Source organism: Vipera ursinii (assembly GCF_947247035.1).
Source record: "Vipera ursinii genome assembly, chromosome: 7".
Lineage (NCBI taxonomy): Eukaryota > Metazoa > Chordata > Lepidosauria > Squamata > Viperidae > Vipera > Vipera ursinii.
This window is the reverse complement of record NC_139521.1, coordinates 69,779,880-69,804,161: the sequence shown is the minus strand read 5'-3', so window position 1 is coordinate 69,804,161 and position 24,282 is coordinate 69,779,880. Positions and strand designations below refer to the sequence as shown.

Genomic DNA, 24,282 nt, shown 5'->3' with positions numbered 1-24,282 from the left:
TCTTCAAAACGGGATAGTGAATCCGTTTTGGGATGTCTGTAGCAACTTTGAATGGTTGCCAATGGCTGATCGTAAATTTCTAGTTTAACCACTGCAGTGATTCACTTAACAACCGTCTTGTTTAGCGATAGAAATCTGGGGCTCAATTGTGGTCGTAAGTCGAGGACTATATTTATATCTTTTATTCTTCCGGCTTGTGATTTCTTTAGAGCAGACATGTCAAACACAATGCCCGGGGGCCAGATCCGGCCCGCGAAGTGGTTTCATGCGGCCCTCGAAGCCATCCTGGAAACAGTGAGAGAACGGCACCCAATGCCTTGGCCCTGGCCCAGAGACCCTCCTTCTGCCAGAGACCCTCAGATCTGCCCCACTCCTGCCCAGGCCCCCATAGGCACCCTCGATGCGAACGATGTAGAGCTGGCCACGCCCACCCAGTAGGCCACATGCACTCTAGCCACGCCCACCCAGTAGGCCACGCCCACCCTGGCCATACCTACCTGGCCCCCTGAGGGCAACCGCAATGCTGATGTGGCCCTCAATGAAATTGAGTTTGACACCCCTGCTTTAGAGTGTGCTGTACAGGCAGGTTTAATTTTGTTTATTTTTTTTTTGAATGGAGGAATTAAGTCAGCATTCTTGAAAGGCTGAGATCATATCAGCTGTTTTTTTTCTTTCTCCACACCTACGTGAATTGCTTGCATCCTCTTATGTGCTAACCACAAATGCTATGAACGAAAAGCCAAGCATTTTCTTTCGTTAGTCGACTTATTTGACTTGACGTGAATGAATCAGCTTTGCGATGACTCTGCCATAAAAGATAAATGACTTTATATTGTAATATTTAAGCGCCTCTTGTCTTTGTATCTCTTGGTATAACAATTCTGCTTTTTTTTAAGGTGATACGTTTCTATGTATTCAATTGCACTGAGGCCTTTCCATAAAGGTCGCCTTGATGTAAAAAGAAAATATGTAGAAGAGAATAGCTCTGATTTACCGTTTTCTCATTCTTACTTAGATTCTGGATTCCCTACTTCTCAAAAAAGCAGCACTTCACTCAAAATAGGGTTTACCATTTACCTCTTTTCCTTGCCTGAATGCTTTGGGCTGAGAGAGAGGGACAAACCGAAGTCTGTCCACGGCTAAGAGTCGGGTTGAACCTACATCTCACCATTCCTAGTCCAACACCTTTGTAACTATACCTGTTGGAAAGCAACCAGCCGGGCAGGGAGGAGGGATCAAGCTTGAAACTAGTCTGGAGTCACTGCACAAGCAACAAAAAGGCTAGGGCCAATCCCCTCTAACTTCCTTATCTAATTGTTCCCAGGAGTTGGTTCCCAGACTGGGGAGATTCCTGTATTATAGGCAGAAAATAATAAAGTAGTTAGCTTCAACTCTGCAGGTTCAAGCTTACAACAGTTTGTTCAGTGACCGCCCAAAGTTACAACAGCATAGAAAAAAGTGACATGATCATTTTTCATACTTACGACTGTTGCAACATCCCCAAGGTCACGTGATCACAATTCAGACCCTTGGCCCCCCGGGCTCACAGTTATGATGGTTGCAGTATCCCGAGTTACATGATTCGCTTTTGTGACCTTCTGACAAGCAAAGTCAATGGGGGAGACAGACTCACTTAACAACCATGTTACTAACTTAGCAACCGTGGTGATTCACTTAACAACTGTGGCAAGGAAGGTCATAAAGTGGGGGCAAAATGTACTTAGCCACAGAAAGTGTGGACTCAATTGTGGTCATAAGTTGAGGACTGCCTGTACCCCACATTCTCCTTTCTTTCCTTTCCTTCTACTTGTATCTCTCTACACTTCCATATAGTCTGTAACCTCAGGGAGATCTTTACGCCCTGGATTCCAGCTCCTTCCACTCCGTTCATGGTGCTTTGGGGATTGAGGTCACGTTATGTCAACTTGCCATCTGCCAAACATCTTTTGAGCTGGAGATGCTAGGGTTGACCCCATGACCACTGACAAGCAACACATGGGTTCTCGAGTACAGCTTGTAAATCCTGCTTACTTTGTGCACGCCTTGACCTTGAATCCAATGCCCCTGAGCAGCATCTGTTTCCTTCTAGGTTGGTCCTAGAGGAACAATTCGGGATTTCCCAGGATTCAATGCTTCGAAAGATGCAGAGGCACTTAAAAGAGCCATGGAAGGACTGGGTAAGCATCCTGTTTTCTTTGGGAAAGGAAGACAGGTTACGTAGATAGTCTGTCTTCTGTTGGATTGCCTTTTTTTTCCAGCTTCTGGCCACCAAATTTGGATTAGTTCTGGATGGGCACCACAAACCAATGGCTGTGTGCTACATTGAGAATGTGAAAGAACAAGATGGAGGAAGGCCTGGCTACCTGTTTCTGCATTTTGCAAAGAATAACACATAGCAGTATCCTTGAATTCACCAGGACTTTGAGCTGGAAGGAAGGAAATTCTGGAAGTTCGGTTAATGTTGCACATGATGGCAATTTAAAATCCAAAAACCTGTTGCTTCTATCCCCAAACCAAGCCACATGGCCCTCTGCAACTTATCTCAGGCTTTCTAGAGTCAGAGCAATGTTGAATATGGAAGTTAGCAATAGTAAATAGCACTTAGACTTATGTACTATTCCGTGGTGCTTTACAGCCCTCTCTAAGTGGTTTACAGAGTCAGCCTGTTGCCCCCAACAATCTGGGCCCTCATTTTACCGACCTCCGAAGGACGGAAGGCTGAGTCAACCTTGAGCCGGTCAGGATCGAACTCCTGGAGTAAGCAGTGAGTTAGCCTGCAGTACTGCATTCTACCACTGCACCACCAGGGCGCAACAGAGTTGTTATAACTGAGACTAGATCGGGCTCTTCAAACTTGGCAACTTTAAGACTTATGGACTTCAACTCCCAGAATTCCTAAGCCAAGCATGTCTGGCTGAGGAATTCCGGGAGTTGAAGTCCACAAGTCATAAAAGGGCCCTGTTTGAAGAGCCCTGATGTAGAACAATTTTGGGTAGTAACGTTATTTCAAAGGACGTGAGTCCTCTCCATGACATCCTTATGTTTTTAAGAGTAAGACCTTTCCCCACAATAGTCCATAAAACTAAAGTTTCCTTGTAAAGAAACTTTGAGAATGGGATACAGGTTGCCTATCACTAAAGTTTCCACATGTTTTATTCCAAGATTCAAGATTCTTCCTCTTTCTGAGCTGACTCCCTTCTTAATTTTTGCTTTTAGGCACGGATGAAACAACATTGATTGAGATCTTGACAGGAAGATCTAATGCTCAGCGGCAGCTGATAGCTGCAGAGTACAAAGCTTACACTGGAAAGGTATGCATCCTTGGGAAATATTGTGATGGGGAGGGGGGGTTAGGAGGGTGAGGGGCTCCATTATCTCCAGCCACTGATTCTTCATGGCAATTGCAGTAATATTTATTTTATTTTATTTTTTATTTTAATTCCATTTATATCCCGCCCTTCTCCGAAGACTCAGGGCGGCTTACAAGCTTAGCAGTAGCCTTCATTCTATGTATATGCCTGCTTATTAGGGCTTTCACACACACACCCCAAGCGGCATTATTACAAAGTCAGCTTATTGCCCCCAACAATCTGGGTCCTCATTTTACCTACCTTGGAAGGATGGAAGGCTGAGTCAATCTTGAGCCTGGTGGGATGCGAACCTGCACTAATTGCAGGCAGCTGGTGTTACTTAAGGAGGCATTAGCCCAATGCTCCACCAAGGCTCTGGAAGAGCCAGCTTGGTGCAGTGATTAAGATGCTGGCTTGGAAACCAGGCACTGTGAGTTCTAGTCCTGCCTTAGGCATGACAGCTGGCTGGGTGACTTTGGACCAATCACCAATGATGGTGAATTCTAGTCCCGCCTTAGGCATGACAGCTGACTGAGGGGGTCAATCACCAGGAGACGGTGAATTCTAGACCCACCTTAGGCATGAAAGGTAGCTGGGCGACTTTGGGCCAGTTACCAGGTGGCCATGAGTTCTAGTCCCTCCTTAGGCATGAAAGCCAGCAGGGTAATCTTGGGACAGAAACTGTCTCTCAGCCCAACTCACCTCACAAGGTGTTCTGGGAAAAAGAGGAGGAAGAAAGAGTATTATGTGTGTTTGCTACTTTGAGTTACTTATAAAGTAATAGAAGGCAGGATAAAAACCAAATATTGTATCTCTAAAGGAGTCATAGGGATGCGGTGGCCCAGTGGGTTGGGACGCTGAGCTTGTCGATCAGAAGGTCGGCAGTTTGGCGGGTCGAATCCCGAGTGCCGTGTAACAGAGTGAGCGCCTGTTACTCGTCCCAGCTTCTGCCAACCTAGCAGTTCGAAAGCACGTAAAAATGCAAGTAGAAAAATAGGGAGCACTACGGTGGGAAGGTAACAGCATTCGGTGCGCCTTTGGCGTCTAGTCATGCCGGCCACATGACCACGGAGACATCCTCGGACAAGCGCTGGCTCTTCGGCTTTGAAACGGAGATGAGTACCGGCCCCTAGAGTTGGAAATGACTAGCACGCATGTGCGGGGGAACCTTTACCTTTACCTAAAGGAGTCATTAGAGGAGTTCTCCCAGAGAAGGGATTTCCTGTTCCTCCCTAAAAAAAAAAAGGGAAGAAAAGGAAGAAAAATTCAGTCAAAATAAACGTTCAGATCCTTGAGATTGGCCCATCCCATCCAAAAACTGGGCCGATATATGAAGTGATATGGTCCAGCTAAGTCTTTGCAGGGTAATAGCAACTGGGGTGACACAGGCCACCCAAGACTTTCAATTTCTCACTGAGAACTAAAGAAAATAGTTTTGACCAGATACATTTCCTCAATGTAGTAAAGCTGAGACTCTGCCAGGATTTGCCCTATGGCTTTCTTTAAAGCAGGGGTCTTCAAACTTGGCCCTTTTATGACTTGTGGACTTCAACTCCCAGAATTCCTCAGCCAGGCACGCTGGCTGAGGAATTCTGGGAGTTGAAGTCCACAAGTCATAAAAGGGCCAAGTTTGAAGGCCCCTGCTTTAAATAGCTGCCCTCCATATGTGGTGGGCTAAAATATTTATGATCCCCAGTCGTGATTAGCGGGATTAGAAATTATTGCTGAAGCTGCCCAGGATTCTTGACAATGAGAATTATTCGCGGCTCTGTTTTATTTTTATTTTTTTGAAGGAGCTGAAAGATGCTTTGAAGGAAGAAACCTTCGGTGATTTTCGGCATGTCCTGAGTGCTCTCGTAACTCCCCCTGCAGAATTTGACGCAGAAGAAATTAACCAAACCCTCAAAGTAAGTCAAAAAAGATGGTCCTCCTCTTAATGCTAATCCTTAACCCAGGGCTCTTCAAATGTGGCCCTTTTATGACTCGTGGACTTCAACTTCCAGAATTCCTCAGCCAGCGTGCCTGGCTGAGGAATTCTGGGAGTTGAAGTCCACGAGTCATAAAAGGGCCGGGTTTGAAGAGCCCTGGTATAGAGTCTCAACATCTTTTGTACATTGGGGCAACCAAAAATGGATGCACTATTCCGTGTGTGGTCTTACCAAGGCATTATGAAGTGGTTCAGCCCTAATGTACACATACACACTGTCCATGATGCGTAAGATAGCGGTCCGCCTTTAGGGCCATCAGTGTTCCCCACCATTCCTCCTGAGGGCATCTCCATTTTTAAATCCTTACTTTTAGCAAGCAGTTACACTTTGGTGAATCAGTTGATCAGTGCTCTTTCATCTATCCCAGGGGTAGGCAACCTCGGCTCTTTTATGATTCGTGGACTTCAACTCCCAGAATTCCTGAGTCAGCATGGCTCAGCTTGGAAACTCTCCCTTTCCCCTCAGCATAGCTGACTCAGGAATTCTGGGAGTTGAAGTCCACGAGTCATAAAAGAGCCAAGGTTGCCTAGCCCTGATCTATCCCTACTCTTGTTAGTTCACGTCATTAACCAGCAATTTGTCGGGTGCTTCCATTAATCAACCACTGCAGTGTTAGCACGGCTGAGTTTCAACGATTTCAATACAACCGTAACCCATGGAGATCCATCGTGCTGAAATCTGTTTACAAACATTTGCCCGAGATGGGGGTTGGCTCATTTGTCTTCTGCCAGAATGAATATTTTAACGTTGAAACAGTCTGTCTCTGGGTCATTTATCTTGTTCTGAGATTTCTAACCATCTTCGTGGTGGATCCTGCGATTGCCAGACGCAATTAGGTCTACATCAATCTCGAATGGAAAAATTAGCATCTTTTTTTTTAATGTGATTCTTGCCAGGGCGTGGGAACTAATGAGACGGCGTTGATTGAGATCGTGGCTTCTCGAACCTCCCAGCAAATCAGAGACGTAATTCAGGCTTATTATAGAAGTAAGAACTGCCTTGACTGAATAGATACCTGCCAGGTATTTGCCACTTCATTTCTCCGTATGGAGCAATAGCTAACCGGTCTGGAATGAAAAGTACCTCAGAAAGATATCTGATCTTACAGGTGGTAATTTATTTGCAACTATTTGTTTAATGAGTGTTGAAAGTTACAACAGTTGCTGAAGAAAGTGACTTATGACCAGTTTTCACACTTATGACTCAGCATCCCTAGGGTCATAATGATCAACATGTAAGCCACTCGGCAACTGGCACATACTTATGGCCGTTGCACTGCCCCAAGGTCATGTGATTGCCATTTTTGACCTTTCCAGACGGCTTCTGACAAGCAAACTCAATTGGGGGTGGGCTGGAGGTGTGTGTTTCAATCAGAGTAGAGCTGGAAGGGACCTTGGAGGTCTTCTAGTCCAGCCCCCTGCTCAAGGAGGAGACTCTATACCAGGGGTCTTCAAACGTGGCCCTTTTATGACTTGTGGACTTCAACTCCCAGAATTCCTCAGCCAGGCTTCGTTTCTCCACCGATGGTCCATCAGCCCCGATGGACGCCAACTATTAACGATATAAACAACCACTCTAGTGAGTAGGACCTCTTTTAAGTAGATTTTTAAAAAATTTCTTCATTAAATTTTCATACTCCCTTTATGATGATTTTTGTTATGTTTTTGTAAGTAACTCAAGGCAGTGGACATACCAAATACTCCTTCCGCCTCCTATTTTCCCCACAACAACAGCCCTGTGAGGTGGGCTGGGCTGAGAGAGAGAGAGAGAGAGAGAGAGAGAGAGAGAGAGAGAGAGAGAGAGAGAGAGAGAGAGAGAGAGAGAGAGGGAGAGGGAGAGGGAGACTGGCCCAAAGTCACTCAGCTGGCTTTCATGCCTAAGGCGGGACTAGAACTCACCGTCTCCTGGTGATCGGCCCAGAGTCACCCAGTTGGCTCTCATGCCTAAATCAGAATTAGAACTCAGAGTCTCCTGGTAATTGGCCCAAATTGGCCATGCCTAAGGTGGGACTAAAGGGACGTGGTGGCTCAGTGGGTTAAGATGCTGAGCTTGTCGATCAGATGGTCGGCAGTTTGGCAGATCGAATCCCGAGTGCTGCGTAACAGAGTGAGCGCCTGTTACTCGTCCCAGCTTCTGCCAACCTAGCCGTTCGAAAGCACGTAAAAATGCAAGTAGAAAAATAGGGACCACTACGGTGGGAAGGTAACAGCGTTCCGTGCGCCTTTGGTGTCTAGTCATGCCGGCCACATGACCACGGAGACGTCCTCGGACAAGCGCTGGCTCTTCGGCTTTGAAACGGAGATGAGCACCGGCCCCTAGAGTCGGAAACGACTAGCACGCATGTGCGGGGGAACCTTTACCTTTACCTTTAAGGTGGGACTAGAAGTCACTGACTCCTGGTTTCTAGCCTGGTGCCTTAATCCCTTACACCACACTGGCTCTTCTGGGACAAAATGGGTATTTTCATTTTGTTGAGCGCTCTCTTACCCTTTAGGCCATTTTAGAAACCTTTTCACAGTTGGAATCCTAGTTCCATGTCTGCGGCTGAAGAAAATCGTGCCTTTCTGGTCTAAAAGGTTTTCCGCAAAGGTCCACATGGGGTGGAGGATCTCCCCTCATCATTAAGTCAGGCCCTCTTGAGTTAGTATTAGCTAGATCATGGCCCGTGTCCCCTCTAGCTTTTATTTTGATAAGTGGCACTAGCCAAAGACGACACTGCTGCCTTTCGGGAAGATGAATTGCCCAACTGCAGGGAGGCTGACCAAGATGGATTGGAAATTGAATGCAGCCAGCCCAGTGAAGCCTATACAGCTGGAATTGGTGTAGTTCTTCCAGGGCTGTGGCACCGATTAGTATCTGGAAGATGGATGTCTCTTCTCTTGGTGAGGGTGTCGAAAGCTCATTGGTGGGAATAGAATCTGACGGGCCTGCTTCACTACATGGTGTCTGAGCTGAGCCAAACAAATATACCTGGACCGAAGAACAAATCGATTGAGTCAGAATGGACTGGTCAGTAAACACCAAACTTGCTGACCTTGTGAGTGAAGGAATGCAGGTTAACCGTTTTGACGGTTAAATTGGCTGCTTGGGTGCTCTTTGGGTGCCTTGAGACTTCGGTTCCCAGAATTTCAGAATTTTGGAGCTATCCAGAGTCATGGATTGAGATGGACAGCTATCAAAAAAATGAATGAATGAATGAATGAATGAATGAATGAATGAATGAATGAATGAATTTCATGGTCAAAGGCAGCCTGACAATTCTGAGAACTGTAGCTCTAAACATGTTTAGAAGTCACCGCATAAGGGAAGGCTTATGAAAAACCAAATGTACAGGGACATATTAGGTGAAACGTGGCTCAATAGCAGTTAAGTGTGAGAGGGATCTTGGAGTCCTAGTGGACAGTCACTTTAATACGAGCCAGCCGTGTGCTGCAGCCTTCCAAAAAACCAGCACAGTTCTAGGCGACATTAACGGAGGGATAGAATCAAGATCACGTGAAGTTTTAATACCACTTCACAATAGCTTGGTAAGACCAGACTTGGATTATACATTATACCTAGGAGTGATACATATTTTGGTTTGCTACAACAAAGCGTTTTTCCCAAGTTGGCTAGGGCAGAGGACACTGATGCATTCAGATGACACCTTATTTATCTAGCTTATCAATTCCTCCTCTGTCTTATACAGTTAGCATTTTTTTAAAAAAAAACCTGCCCTGTAGAGGCTATGGAAAATAAACCACAGAGCTCTCCCTTCTATCAGCTGTTTAGCAACAGAACAAGATAACTGGTAGATTATCCACTGCAATCTGTGCTTATTACAAGCTTTGTAGAAAGGACAGCTTCTCCGCCAAAATGGATGCACAGCTTCCATTGCAAGAGGGCTGAATACGACGTTGTGCAGTGGTATTTTTTTTTTTTGGCATCATTAAGAGAAATATCGAAAGATGTTTACAGGTAGTCTTTCACTTATGACCCCAAGTGAGGGCCTCCCCCGGTTTCTGTTACTAAGCGAGGCAGTTGTTAAGCGAGGTTTGCCGCATTGGACGACCTTTCTTGCCGTGGTCGCTAACTGAGTCTCTGCAGTTCTTAAGTTAGTAACGTGGTTGCTAAGCGAATCCAGCTTCCCCATTGACTTGACTTGTCAGAAGGCCGCGAAAGGGGATCACGTGACCCCCGGGATACGGCGACCGTCATAAATCCGAGTCAGTTGCCAAGCTGTCTGAATTTTGATCAGGTGACCATCATGGGGATGCTGCGACGGTCCTAAGGGTGAAAAATGGTCATAGGTCACTTTCTTCAGTGCTATTGTAACCTCGAATGGTCACTAAATGTCACTAAATGAAATGTTGTAAGTCGAGGACTTCTTATACTGACAGTATACAATCCACTTAGGTGTTCAGGCAGAGGGTTCCTTAACTACTACTTGTCTGAGCAAGCGTCACTAACTCTGATTTTTTTGGTTCCAGTTTATAGGTCCAGCATGAACGAGGACGTGGGCTGGGACACATCCGGAGACACCAAAAGGACTCTCTTGGCCCTGCTTGATGTAAGGCAGCTTTTAGCAGATTTGTATCAATGACCTTGCACTTGCCTTGTGTAATGTACAGGTGGTCCTCAAGTTACAACAGTTTGCTTAGGGACCTGTTGAAGTCATAACGGCATGGGGAAAAAAGAGACTTAGGGCCATTTTTTCACGCTTATGACCATGGCAGCATCCTCACGGTCTTGTGATTTACATTCAGATGCTTGACACCCCCCCCCCCGACTCACATTTATGAGGGTTGCAGATCACGTGAACACTTTTGGCAACCTTTGGCTACCTTTCCACAAGCAAAGTGGAACAACCTGCCACCAGAAGTTGTGAATGCTCCAACACTGGAAGTTTTTAAGAAGGGACTGGACAGCCATTTGCCTGAAATGGTGTAGGGTTTCCTGCCTGAGCAGGGGGTTGGACTAGATGACCTCCAAGGTCCTTTCTAACTATATTATTATTGTTATTGTTATTGTTGTTGTTATTATTATTATTATTAGTAGTAGTAGTAGTAGTCAGTGGGGAAACCAGATTCCTTTAACATCCATGTTAATTTAACAACTGCAGTGATTCCCTTAACAAAGGTGGCAAGGGAAGTCATAAAATGGGGCAAAAGTCACTTAACAAATTTCTCACTTAGCAACATAAATTTTGGACTGAGTTGTGGCCGTACGTTGAGGACTACCTGTGTCTTATTGTAAGGCCCTCATGTGGTGCAGCTATTCACAAATGAACTAATCTAACTCATTATATTAATTCCTATCGGGCCATCCATTTGGACAGATTGCACATGCCCCTTCTGAGGGGTCGGGCTCTGATCCCTCTTTGGACATCTTTAAATAAAAGTGACCTAGTTCTAAGTCTAAGTTTCCGTTCTAGTTCTAGAAGAAGGCCTAGTTCTAGAACTAGGTCTAGGTTTAGGTCTAGGTGTAATTCCCACGTCATTCCAGACGTTGGGTGAGATAGCCACCAGCATTCCTCCAAAGGAAAGGGATCCCAATTTTGGGAACACACGCAAAACATCTTCAGAGTTTTGATTCCTAGAAAGAAAAGTTGCGCAACATTTTCTCTGTTCTCGAAGATTGATCTGTGACAAATAGGGTGTCATGGTTCCGATGGATAGAACTTAATAAATCTGAACTGCGAGGCTTGAATCTTCCTCAAAGAACATGTTTATCGGATACAAAATATCAGCAAAGTCAAAAGTGGAACCAAGTCTGAAATTCCCTGCAAAGAGTTATACCAGGAGTCCACAACCCCCAGTCCATGGACCGGTACCGGGCCGCGTTATGCCAGCAACCAGTCCTCACAAACAAGCAAAGCCCCATCTGCAGGATGCACACAAAACCACGCACTCTCCAGTCTGTGGAAAAACCTCTCTCCCTGGTGCCCAAAAGGTTAGGGACCTCTGAGTTACACTATTACAAAATAAAACTTCCCACCCCAGTGCCGTGCAATAACTACACTACCCAATAGAGGAGTTTGGCGGGCTTTCTAACAAAACGCCCAACCCTCTTCTCCCAAGCGAGAGAATGACCTTGGTTCCCATAGGACACAATATTGTTTAGACTAACAGAGCTACTCCATCCCCCCTCCCTTTCGTGTGGCAACCTAGAACAGGCAAGATGGCTGCAGCCAGGTTTGTTGTAGAGTTGACATAGGGTAGGGGTAGGCAACCTCGGCTCTTTTATGACTCATGGACTTCAACTCCCAGAATTCCTGAGTCACTCAGGAATTCTGGGAGTTGAAGTCCGTGAGTCATAAAAGAGCCGAGGTTGCCTACTCCTGACATAGGGCATTAAAAAAAGGCTATAGCCATGTGAAATGATACTGGTCAGCAAAATAATGGAGACTGCTTTAGTCTCTTCCCCTAGAACAGTATTCCCCAACCGTGGCAATTTTAAGGTGTGTGGACTTCAATTCCCAGAATTCCCCAGCCAGATAGGACTGCTTCAATTGCATTCGCAGAATTAATCCAGAAAAAGGCTAGAAGTTGTTAAAAGGACATCAATTTTTCTGATTCTCCTCTCTTCCCTGAAAGTACCCTCAACTGCCCACCTTTGAGCTTCTGCTGCTTGAAGTCATGGAGGATCCATCCATCATAAACCTGGTTATTCCTGTTCGTATTTCTATAAGTAACTGGATCGCAACAGAAATGCAACAAGAGTCCCTTTGGGAAGGAATTATGCATCTTACTTGCAGAGAAGTCAGGATCCTGTTGTATGTTATTTAATTTGAGGTTTCATTTTGGGCTCATGTTTTTCTTCTTTTCAATCCTATCACAGGCCAGAAGAGATGACAGTACAACGGCCCATGAAGAGGTAGCAAAGAGAGATGCGCAGGTAATCACAGTCTGGAAAAGAGCTAGCTGCAGGGTCCTGTAATTTTTAAAAAAAAAAATCTCCAAATTGTTTAAAGGCCCTTCTGCTTTTTTAAACTCGAATCCGAAGGCAGATATCCAGGCTTGAAAATGCCGTATTTATCTACATTAAAAAATCTAGGCTGGTTTTCCTCCATCTGAACAACTTTAAAGTGTGTGGACTTCGACTCCTAAGATTCCCCAGCCAGCATGGTGAGCTGGAGAAACTCTGACCTAGTCTGAAAAAGCCAGATGAACACAAGATGGTGACAAAGGTTTTCTGAATCACTTTGCTGCCCTCTAGTGGCTGTTTGCATTTAGCAGCCCAGACATAGTAGTCCAGGGTGTCCGTATTGCAACACTCATGTAAAAAGAAGGGAAAAGCTTTGTTTGTGCAGCGTTGGCGTCTCCATCTTGAATTTTTTAACCTCCCCCTCTTTGTGGATACCACTGAGCATCTCATGTGTCTACCCAGCCCTCAGCTGTCCTAGAATTAGTTGGTGGGGGTCCTCAACTTTCTATTTATTTACTTGATTTTTATCCTGGCTTTATTACTGTATAAGTAATTCAAAGCAGTCAACATATCAAATACTTCTTCCTTCTTCTGACAGTTCCCCCCCCCCCAAAAAAAAAATGAGTTGGCTTGTCTGCCAAATGAAAGTATTAGCAGCAGGATTTAATCTGATTATCTCGGAAAGCCTTGAGTATATAATTGGCATGATAATTGCCTAGGGTACTTTATTTGAAATATTGTAGGGGCAAAGCAAAAGAGCAGCCATTTCTATGCTCCTTCCACTCCTGTTTTCTAGATCCTGTACAGTGCTGGTGAGAAGAGATGGGGAACGGATGAAACCAAATTCATTGAGATTCTGAGCTCCAGCAGCTTTGCTCAACTCAAACTCAGTAAGAAACGGATTGTCTTCTACACTAAAATAAAACTGAGGCACATTGAGCTGTTCTTGCATGGTTAGCTGGGGCGCCGCAGTGGTGAGCATGCAGTATTGCAGGCAAAAACTCTGCATTCCATTGCCAGTAGTTCGATCCTGACCAGGTCAAGGTTGTCTCAGCCTTCCATCCTTCCGAGGTTGGTAAAATGAGGACCCAGATTGTTGGGGTGTGTGTGTCAAGATGCTGACTTTGGAAATCACTCAGAGAGCACCGTAAAATACTATGGAGTGGTATATAAGTCTAAGTGCTGTTGTTATTTCCTTCCTTCCTTCCTTCCTTCCTTCCTTCCTTCCTTCCTTCCTTCCTTCCTTCCTTTTCCTCCAAAAATTTAAAAAGTGATAGGTAGTCCCCGACGTACAACCACAATTAAGCCCAGAATTTATATTGCTAAGCGAGACATTTCCTAAATGAGTTTTGCCCCATTTTACCACCTTTCTTGCCACAGTCGTTAAGTGGATCAGTGCAGTTGTTAAGTTAGTAACACTGTTGTTAAATGAATCTGGCTTCCCAACTGACTTTGCTTGTCAGAAGGTTGCAAAAGGTAATCAAGTCACTCCGGGACACTGCCACCATCATAAATCTGAACTAGTTGCGAAGCATTTAAATTTTGATCATGTGACCATGGGGATGCCGCAACAGCCACAAAGTGTGAAAAACTAGACTTTTTTCAGTGCCGTTGTAACTTCAAACATTCACTGAACGAATTGTTGTCAGTCGAAGGCTATTTCTGTTGGAAAGCAACAAGGTTTTTTTTGTTAGATGTGGCTGCTATTTTAATATCCTAAGAAAAACAGACTTGAAACTCTTTTTTTTTTAAAAAAAAAGCAATCATGGAAAATAGGATTTCAGGCTGTTACAAATTATATATTGTAAAAGAGGGAGAGCTTGTAGATGCAGAAGTAAAAATGCTCCAGGCTTTTTGTTCAGGCATCTTTAAAGTACATGCAGCTTATACCACTGACATTGTTCTCCTTTGCCCTCTCTCAAGCGTTTGAGGAGTACAAAAAGCTTAGTGGGCACCGGATGGAGGACACTATCCTGAACGAAACGTCGGGTGATTTTGCCGAACTCCTTTTGGCCGTAGGTAAGGGAAGCATGTGATGATCTTGTGAGTGTGTATGTGTGTGTATTTATACACTATTCTTCTGAACCTTCTAAATGGAGGGTTGCTCTCTTTCTATATATACAATGCATATGTGTGTGTATATGTATGTATTTGTGTGTGTGTGTGTGTGTGTGTGTGTGTGTGTGATTGGATCAATTGCCATCCTTAATGCCTATAGCTGTCAAGGTTCTGACTGATGATCCCAACGAAGTAAGCACAGCTGACACATTCCAGTCTCTAATGCAAAACTTTATTGAGCACACCATATCAGCACAGATGAATAGAAAACCAGCTCTGGCAATTTGTTGCCAGAATGATATATTAAAAGTATAGAAACTCCCTCCCCGCCGCCCCCGACAGTGCAAGTCACGTTGTCCAATTAATCTTCAGATAATTGTTGTGAGGGGGAAAAAATCTCGGGCATGCAATAAACAATTCTGGAACAACCTTGATTCCCATGCAAATAAACACCTGCGGATCACATTCCATTTACCCTCCTCCCCCTTGGGTCTGTAGACAAGCTAAGAAGCAGCAGAGGTGTATCAGCATAAGCGTTCTTTGAAGCTTGACGATAGCATTTTATTGTGCTTTGATTTTTGCTTAGCAGGATAAGTTGGTTCTCTAATTCAGGGGTACTCAACCCCCAGGCCACGGCCCACTACTGGGTCTTGAGCCTTTCAGAACCGGGCCACAGAAGTAGTGGGTGAGTGCCCGTGCACACCCCTACTTATGCAAGCAGAGGGCGCGCAAGTGTGCGCACACTCCATTTGTACAAGCAGCGGGCATGTGTGCTTACTGCTTGTGCAAATGGAGGGTGCACACGTGCACACGTGCACACTAGCCCACCACTCTCGTGGAAACATCTTTCCCCACACACACACACACACCGGTACGCAAACCTGGAAAGATTGGAGAACTCTGCTCTAATTCGCTATTAAATGAGGGCTAAGTGTAGGAAATGGCCCAATTACAAGCCTGATATTCATTAGGATATATTGAGTTTAGAATCCTTTTAAAAAGTCTTGGTTTTGGTATGTTTGGGCATCTGTGGCTGTGCATAAATAAATGCAGTGGAAGAAGTGAGTGCCACTTTCCCCATTCCTGCAAAGCCCTTGTTTGCCCCCCAAATGGGGAATTTTATACCTCAAAATAGATTTCCATCCCTCCTGTTGAGGTTTATTTAGCAACATTTTGTCCTTTCTTGCTCTTATTTTGAGCGTTTTTTTAGTGGAAAAAAAGGTAAAAGGTAAAGGTTCCCCCGCACATGCGTGCTAGTCGTTTCCGACTCTAGGGGCCGGTGCTCATCTCCGTTTCAAAGCCGAAGAGCCAGCGCTTGTCCGAGGACGTCTCCGTGGTCATGTGGCCGGCATGACTAGACGCCAAAGGCGCACGGAACGCTGTTACCTTCCCACCGGAGTGGTCCCTATTTTTCTACTTGCATTTTTACGTGCTTTCGAACTGCTAGGTTGGCAGAAGCTGGGGCGAGTAACAGGCGCTCACTCTGTTACGCGGCACTCGGGATTCAACCCGCCAAACTGCCGACCTTCTGATCGACAAGCTCAGCGTCCTAACCCACTGAGCCACCGCGTCCCTTTTTTAGTGGAAAAGCAGACTGTAGATTTAATCTTAAACCATATACAGCAGCTAAAGAGGATACATTTTTCTTACACTCATCCCAACCCAAAATGTAATTTCCAATTTGCCCCAAAAAAGGTCAATTACACTTTGATAGATGCTTTCATTTTTTATCTGATGAAAATCTGCCCAAACCGCTCTGCAAAATGTAAATATTAAATTATGCACAAGAGGGCTGTAATAAGGAAACCATGCAAATGATAGCAATCAAGCATGAGCCCTCAGGTTAATATTTTATTTATTTATGTACATCCCACTTCTTGTCCATGCGTTTAATCTGTGGGATGATTTGCAAATGCTTAAACAATTTACCAGGATATTTTCTGCTTCGTATTCCGATCCTGTTCGAAATATAGCCAGACAGTATAAAAGGCTTATTTTCAATTCTATTTTTCCTCTCTTTTCATAGTGAAATGTGCAAATAATATGCCTGCCTTCTTTGCTGAAAAAGTGAACAAATCCTTAAAGGTAAGACAGTATGAGGTCGTTTTCCCAAAGCCAGATTGTAAAGCATCACCACCCACGTTGCCCATTAGTGCCTACAATACTACCTGCCAGTTATTTACAATTTCAAACCAGGTTCTCTCTGAAACCTGCAGATTGGTTGTTCTCCCAACAAATTATAGCCTTCTGCTTGATTCAACAGACAATCACCTTGAGATAAACCATGATCACCATGTAAACGCAGAGGGTTGGAGTTGGTGGTTTGTTTTTTTTTGGTCTGGAAAACGTGTTGTGTTCTAGAAAGGTGGGAGAGAAGAGCAACAAAGATGATAGCGAGTCTGGATACTAAGTCATATGATGAACAATTGAGGGAACTGGGTATGCCTAGTTCAGGGCTAGGCAACCTCGGCTCTTTTATGACTCGTGGACTTCAACTCCCAGAATTCCTGAGCCAGCATAGCTGACTCAGGAATTCTGGGAGTTGAAGTCCACGAGTCATAAAAGAGCCGAGGTTACCTACCCCTGGCCTAGTTTAATGAAGAGAAGGACTAGGGGTAATACAATAGCAGTCTTCTAATACTTGAGGGGCTGCCCCAAAGAAGGGGGGGGGGGTCAAACCTATTCTCCAAAGCACCAGAAGGCAGGACAAGAAACAATGGATGGAAACTAATCAAGGAGAGAAGCAGCCTAGAACTAAGGAGAAACTTCTTGACAGTGAGAACAATTAACCAGTGGAACAACCTGCCTCCAGAAGCTGTGGTTTCTCCACCACTGGAGTTTTTCAAAAAGAGACTGGATAGCCTTTTGTCTAGAATGGTATAGGGTAGGGGTAGGCAACCTTGGCTCTTTTATGACTCGTGGACTTCAACTCCCAGAATTCCTGAGCCAGCCATGCTGAGGGGAAAGGGAGATGTTTCTAAGCTGAGCCATGCTGCCTCAGGAATTCTGGGAGTTGAAGTCCACGAGGCATAAAAGAGCCAAGGTTGCCTACCCCTGTAGGGTCTTTTGCTTGAGCAGAGGGTTGGACTAGAAGACCTGCAAGGTCTCTTCCAAACTTGGGGATTCCCTGGAAAAACCTGCTTGAATGCTTCAGCATTTGGTAGAAGCCACAATAATGTCACACACATCATGGTGTTATTGCACAAAAGATCCTTTGTAGGGGATCATTATGTTCATGAAGTCACTTTAGCCCCATTTCCTGTTGATGTAAAGAGATAATAATAATAAAAAGGAGGAGAATTAGAATAGATGGATTAGGGAAATTATTCTGGCGCTGAGATCAGGCCCTGTACTTAACCTGGTCAGTTAGTCAATGCATTTGTGCAATATGTTAATCTTGGTCAGCATTAAATCATAGTTAGTTTTTAGATTACTTGATTAGTTGGATTGTGCACAGCCAGAAAACAGGTTTATTCAGTCACCAGGGTCAGTGCAGCATGTAAATAGAGCCACGATGAGGAGGTTTCATGTGTCTATCATATGCTAATGCAGCTAGTCCTCATTTAGCGACCGTCTTTACAGTGATCTTTGGCAGTTACAAGGGTAATGAAAAAGCAACTTTTCAACCCATCTCAGGCTTATGATCTTCACGGGTCTATAAATAGTAGGTAAGCTGAAGTAAGAATGTGAGCACAGTAAGGACTTCACTTAGCAACCACTTCGCTTAATGACCAAGTTTTAGTCCAACAACTATGGAAGGCAGCTTTTGAACCATTATAGATAAAGCCGGGCATAAATACTTAGCTATTATCTAAACCGCATTTAGATATTAGGGATCCCCAGTTTTGAAATACTGATTAAATGCCATAACTCTTTGAGTTCTAAACACTGATCTGCTTATGTTTTGAATATTTAAAGCGGTGTGGGTCTCTGGGGTAAAAATGTGCGTGCTTATAGACTCTGTGTTTTTGAAAGCAGAGTTTATAAATCTCAGCAAAAAAACTCATCCTTAATGAGGGTGTTTCCCCCCCACCCCTCTCTCCCTTGTTTCTAGGGACCTGGAACTAATGAAATCGCATTGACCAGAGTTCTAGTATCCAGGTCAGAAATTGATCTTCTGGATATTCGCGAGGAATATAAGAACCTTTATGGAGAATCTCTGCATTCTGCTCTTAGTGTGAGTATTTTCAATTCATTTTTCAGGGACTCTCCAAATTTCTAGGGGTTGGTGATCAGATTGTAAGCAGAAATGGCAAACCGTAAGGTAGGATGCTGGAGTATTCTGGCTTATTGTGAAGATTTTAAACATGGTGTATTCGTGGCTGGCTAATTCAGCTTGTTTAGATGGAACAAATCCAGATCCTTGCTTATTTCAAGTAAAGGTAGTCCTCGCTTTATGACCAGTCACTTGAGGGGAGGGGTCCTTGGTGCTCTCTGAGCTTGGTGGTTTTCTTGCAGATGTTTCATTGCCTAAACTAGGTAACATCATCAGCGCACTGAAGATGTTACCTAGTTGGGTAATGAAATATCTGCAAGGAAACCACCAAGCTCGGAGAGCACCAAGGACCCGTCATCCCAAAAGATGCTTTTTCAAGAGGCAACTGGACTTCCTTGTCTTTCTTTGAAGACGTTTCGCTTCTTATCCAAGAAGCTTCTTTAGCTCTGCTGTACAAGAAACATGAAGCTTCTTGGATGAGAAGGAAAAAGTCTTCAAAGAAAAACAAGGAAGTCCAGTTGCCTCGTAAATAAGCACCTTTGGGACAACCATGACCTGCATGACTGGGAATCTCCATAGACACCAAGGACCCCTCATTTCAACTCTGAGCTACCAAGAGCATCAAGGACCCCCTTATTTCAATCCTGAGTTACAAATATTCTCCTTTATCGAGATCAGTCACTTTGTGGCTCTTCAAAATTATGACAAACACCCCCCCAACAGCTACTTGTGACCGGATTTCAAACTTACAGCACGCCCATGGTCATTCGCCCTTATGATTTGTTCTTTAAAAATGTAAATTATCGCAGCCTTTTTCTTATTTTCCTCTTGTGATAACACAGGAGCATGAATATCTGACCGTGGTTTGTTAAAAGAACTGTGGTTTAATATACAAAATGAAACAACAATATTGAGGGAGCTGTTGTGATTCAGGGTCAGCCTGTGGGTTCGGCAGTTGGGTCAGATGACTCAGAGGAGGAGGAGGGGGGTGTTGAAGACCTTGCTGAGGGGGTTGAAGATTTTGCTGATGAGAGCCCTCAGCCAGGCTCCTCCCACTTGGTCACCACGGAGACCCAGCTGTGTGAGCCTGACAGCGTGGATGAAGATGACCCACAGCTGGCCCTGTTCAAGGATGCCCGACGCAGGAGGCAGTCAATTAGGAGTAAACAGAGGAAGGCAATGGGGCTTCTTGGAAGGAGGCAGAGAGAAGCCACGCCCTGAACTCTATATAAGGGGAATGTGTGGGGAGGGCTGGTTTGCTGAAGGCAACCACTTGGATAGTTCTTGTTTCTTAAAGCTCCTGTTTCTTGGTTCGTGTCTTGTTTGTTTTTGTAGCTATAAATTTGGCAGGCGTAATTCCAGCCTCTTGCCGTTTGTAAAGGGGTTGTCCCTGCCTTTTCTGCATGGCCGGTAGCAGGCTGGTACAGAACAGGAGCATACAGAATACAAGATAGTCAGTTATATTCAAACGGTTGAAGTGAGCAAGCAGCTTCCAACTGCTCTTCTCCTCAGACACAGTCTCTGAAAGGGATGCTACCCCCATATACTCTGCTGACTCATCCACCGTATATCACTTCTGCCGGTCAGCTACTAAATCATAATTACTTTGACATGACTGACTGCTGGGACACTGCAGTGCCCCCCCTCTCTCCCGCCATCTCATCCCACCGGATCCCCACAAGGCTTGGCCCCTACTCCCCACACGCATGGCTGCCTCCTGAAAGTAGCCACCATTTTCAGCACACCCAGAATTCCTTGCAGCCACGCCAAAATTATGGCTGCTTCCACAAGTCTGCTGTGTAGCTCAGGGACGATCGGCTTCCTTCTGTTTCTCTAAGGCGGTCTGCAATCCTGGTTTGTTAATCACACATTACCAGGGAGACTAGCTTTGTGTATTCGTGCAAATGAAACTCATTCACACTGAAGCAGGTTGATTTTGCTAAGGAGGTTGATTTTGCTCCCATCTTTACAAATCCCAGGGATGAGGCTCACGTGGTAAACTAAGCTGCAACGACGAAGCAAACCACGTTATGGCTTAACGTGATAGGGGGCTGCAAATGTGTTCAGCGGGAGTAGCTGGAACCTGATCATTGCAGTGCCTCTCTGAATGAAAAACGGAATTTCTGAGTTCTTCATGGCGAGAGTTAGTGATATCAGCTGACACACGATAAATTCTGTCTCTGTCTCCCTCTTTCACTGCATGAGTTCTGAGCATTATGGAACAAGATGTAGCTTGCTCCAGATTTCAAAATTCCTGTTACACGGAAGGATTTTGTGCTAGTGTTCCAACAAGGCTGTGAGCTACTGAGTTGCATAAGACAGACAACCCCAAAGTTTGTGTCAGGAGAGACAGAGAAATCACACAAATATGATAGCAGTGTTCCAGTATCTGAGGGGCTGCCACATGGCAGAGGGGGCCAAGTTGTTCACCAAAGCACCTGAAGGCAAGACAAGAAACAATGGTTGGAAACTGACCAAAGAAAGAAGTAACCTGGAATTAAGGAGAAACTAATAACAATTAACCAGTGGAGCAGCTTGCCTCCAGAAATCGTGGGTGCTCCATCACTGGAGGTTTTTAAGAAGAGACTGGACAGTCACCTGTGTGAGATGCTATAGGTTCTCCTGCTTGAGCAGGGAGCTGGACTAGAAGACCTCCAAGGTCCCTTCCAACTCTGTTATTCTATTCTATTTGGGAGCACTTTTCAAATATTGACTTGAGCTAACAACAGATGTAATTTCAGACAGATTCTGTTTTCATCCCTGTGACTGGCATTCTTATCAAACAGGTTCAACCCTCTGTAGGTTTGAAAATATCATCGAAATTGGGCAGGTGGTCCATTGATTGGTGCTTGTTCCAAATGGGAAATCAAATTTTAAACAACCAGGGGTGGGGGTGGGGGGTGGGGGAAGAAAGCCACCAAAAACTACTAAAATAAAATCAGAGTGCTTTTAAAAGTTTGCAATAAAGGAAAATGAGACTTGTCTGTGTAATTATGGGTGGGCTGTAAGCTGCTTGAAAATAATGTTACTCTTCATCTTTTTCCTGCAGTCCGATTCTTCTGGGGATTATCGGCGCACGATTCTGAAAATTTGTGGTGGAGACGACTGATGAGGCCAACTCAGGCTAACCGCTCCAGTTTCCAGTTGCTTTCCCCAGTTCATAGAGCTTTTAGATATTTAAGCAAGTGTGAGAATTGCCACTCCTCTCTTCAGTTATTTTTTTTTTAATTAGCTATCATAACAAACAGATGTTTACTTTCCTACGCACAGTATCTTCAGGCACTTGATGACACTGATTTTATCCCACACTGTGAATTTGGGGTGAAATCTGCACTCCAAATTGCAGAGGCCAATACCGTAATCTGCCAGAAATTAATGAACCCTGCAAAATTGGAAGCTGGAAGCAGTTCAGATACAACACAGTGTTTCGTGCACGTCCAGCAACTAGGAACAACTGTGTTTGAGCTGAGTTTTTCTTTTGCTAGTCTTGAATTGCTCTTGTGTTGTTTTGGCTGTCCAAAGTTCCAGCTTAACAAAAGGGGGTTACTGCATCTTGCATGCAACGCACAGCTATCTCAAAAGTGCTTTATTTGTATTAAAGATCTGAGGTACTGTACCTTAGGAAAGGAGATAAAATGCATAGGGTTGCTTAATAATTTGAAAAAAATGCTATGGACCACAGGGGAACATGAATCTAGAACCTGCCAACAACTGTTTAAAGCAGCTGCATTGATGTAGCTGCTTTAAAGTTGCAGTCAAGTTTTAGGTTTGTCTTCCTGCAAACTCTGGAACATCTTTTTGAAACTAGATAATAAAGGGATTGACTAAAGTAGCATCTCTGGCCCATTTTTCTTACCCCTAGAGAGCTCAAAATTAAACGGTAAAAGTTTCCTTTTAAAACAAAGAATAAAAATAGCCAAAACTTTACCAAAAAGAACATGCAAGACATCAGTGCTAATATTGCCATTTTTGCTTTGCCATGTTATTTTATTGCAACTATAATGCAGGGGTGCCAAACTGCCGGCCCGCGGGCCAGTTGCATCGTGAGTAAGCTGTGCCCACCCCAGCTCCGACAATGCAAAAAAACAGTCACGATACATGGCGACACGTCACGTGAGGCGGCGAGTTTGACACTCGTGCTATAATGCAAGACGTCGTGACGGTGGCCAACACCTGAAATAGCCAGTAACTTACGATACACTTAAGAACACCCATTCATAGTGAAGAGAAGACATTGTTGCCCTCATTTTGGCTGCTGCTTGGGAGGAAGTCCTGGGTTTTAGTCTATGTGGCATCTCTGGGTTAAATTAATGTGGTGTTGAAAATTGCCCGGGTTGTGTTTTACTTCCCTTTAGAAGGAGCTGTCTGTAGTTGCTGTCTTATGCTCAGAATGTTTGAGGATTTCTCTTAGTTGCTTTGAACTGACTCCATCGTGGGAACCGGCAAAGGATGGGCCACGGCTGATGCGGCTGCTTTGACTGACTCATCTTTGCGGGCTCCCCTGGCGGGCTCCCCTTTCTACTGGCGGAGTTTTTCTTATGACATCCTTTCGTGGGATTGAATAAGAGAGTGAGGAGCCAGCCTGGCTGCAGATTGCAGGGATGATAAGGCTGCAGTGGAGATGAAGTGGTCCACGCCTATCTTGGGTCATCCAAACGAGCGGGTCCTGCTGACCAGGGGAAAGCCCTCTCGGATTCTCCTTTGAAATAAAATCAGAAAGCAAATCTTGCTGCCTGGAATGGAATAAAAGCTAGTAGAAGCAAATGCAGAACTTCTTTTTTCTGTGCCTTGCAGGCAGCCCTCCACTTATCATCATAAACTGTGCCCAAACTTTCTACTGCTAGGCGAGTCAGTTCATTGGATGGAAGCTAATCAAGGAAAGAAGCAACCTAAAAGCAAGGAGAACTTTCCTGATAGTGAGAACAACTAGCCAGTGGAACAACCTGCCTCCAGACGTTGTGGGTACTCCATCACTGGGGTTGTTTTCAAGAAGAGACTGGGCAGCCATTTGTTGAGAATAGTATAGGGCTGGGGTAGGCAACCTTGGCCCCTTCATGACTCGTGGACTTCAACTCCCAGAATTCCTGAGCCAGCATGGCTCAGCTTGGAAAGATCTCCCTTTCCCCTCAGCATGGCTGGCTCAGGAATTCTGGGAGTTGAAGTCCACGAGTCATAAAAGATCCAAGGTTGCCTACCCCTGGTATAGGGTCTCCGGCTAGTGCAGGGGGTTGGACTAGAAGACCACCGAGGTTCCTTCCAACTCGGTGGTTCTGTTCTGTTCTTAAGTGAGTTTCCCCCCATTATATGACTTTTCTTGCCACAGTTATTATTAAGTGAATCACTGACATGATAGCAGTATTCCAGTATTTGAGGGGCTGCCACAAAGAAGAAGGGGTGTGTGTCAACCTATTTTCCAAAGCACCCGAAGGCAGGACAAGAAGCAACGGATGGAAACTAAGCAAGGAGGGAAGCAACCTAGAACTAAGGAGAAACTTCCTAATAGTGAGGACAATTAACCAGTGGAACAGCTTGCCTCCAGAAGTTGTGGGTGCTCCAACTACTGGAGGTTTTTAAGAAAAGACTGGATAGCCACCTATTTGAAAGTGTATTATAGGATTTCCTGCTGAAGCAGGGGATTGGACTAGAAGACCAAGATTAAGTATATTTGCATTTTCTGCTTCCTGGAGTTGCAACAGCTAGGTTAGAATTGTTAATGCCAACTACAGACACAAGAGCTTCGTTAAGTCCCGTTTCGCCTGTTTAA

General features: G+C 44.7%; 1 protein-coding gene across 1 annotated transcript in view; it reads left to right on the top strand.

The window, feature by feature from the left end:
* The window catches only part of ANXA3 (annexin A3), a 35,966-nt gene extending 12,426 nt beyond the window's left edge, over positions 1–23,540 (top strand). The window contains exons 3-13 of the mRNA XM_083367196.1: positions 2,090–2,177; positions 3,217–3,311; positions 5,144–5,257; positions 6,235–6,325; positions 9,808–9,887; positions 12,158–12,214; positions 13,041–13,134; positions 14,168–14,263; positions 16,329–16,387; positions 18,357–18,479; positions 21,568–23,540. Of these exons, the coding sequence (XP_083223322.1) occupies positions 2,090–2,177; positions 3,217–3,311; positions 5,144–5,257; positions 6,235–6,325; positions 9,808–9,887; positions 12,158–12,214; positions 13,041–13,134; positions 14,168–14,263; positions 16,329–16,387; positions 18,357–18,479; positions 21,568–21,627 (957 nt within the window). The 3' untranslated portion in view covers positions 21,628–23,540. The remainder of the gene's footprint in view (positions 1–2,089; positions 2,178–3,216; positions 3,312–5,143; positions 5,258–6,234; positions 6,326–9,807; positions 9,888–12,157; positions 12,215–13,040; positions 13,135–14,167; positions 14,264–16,328; positions 16,388–18,356; positions 18,480–21,567) is intronic.
* The last annotated feature ends 742 nt before the right edge of the window (positions 23,541–24,282 follow it).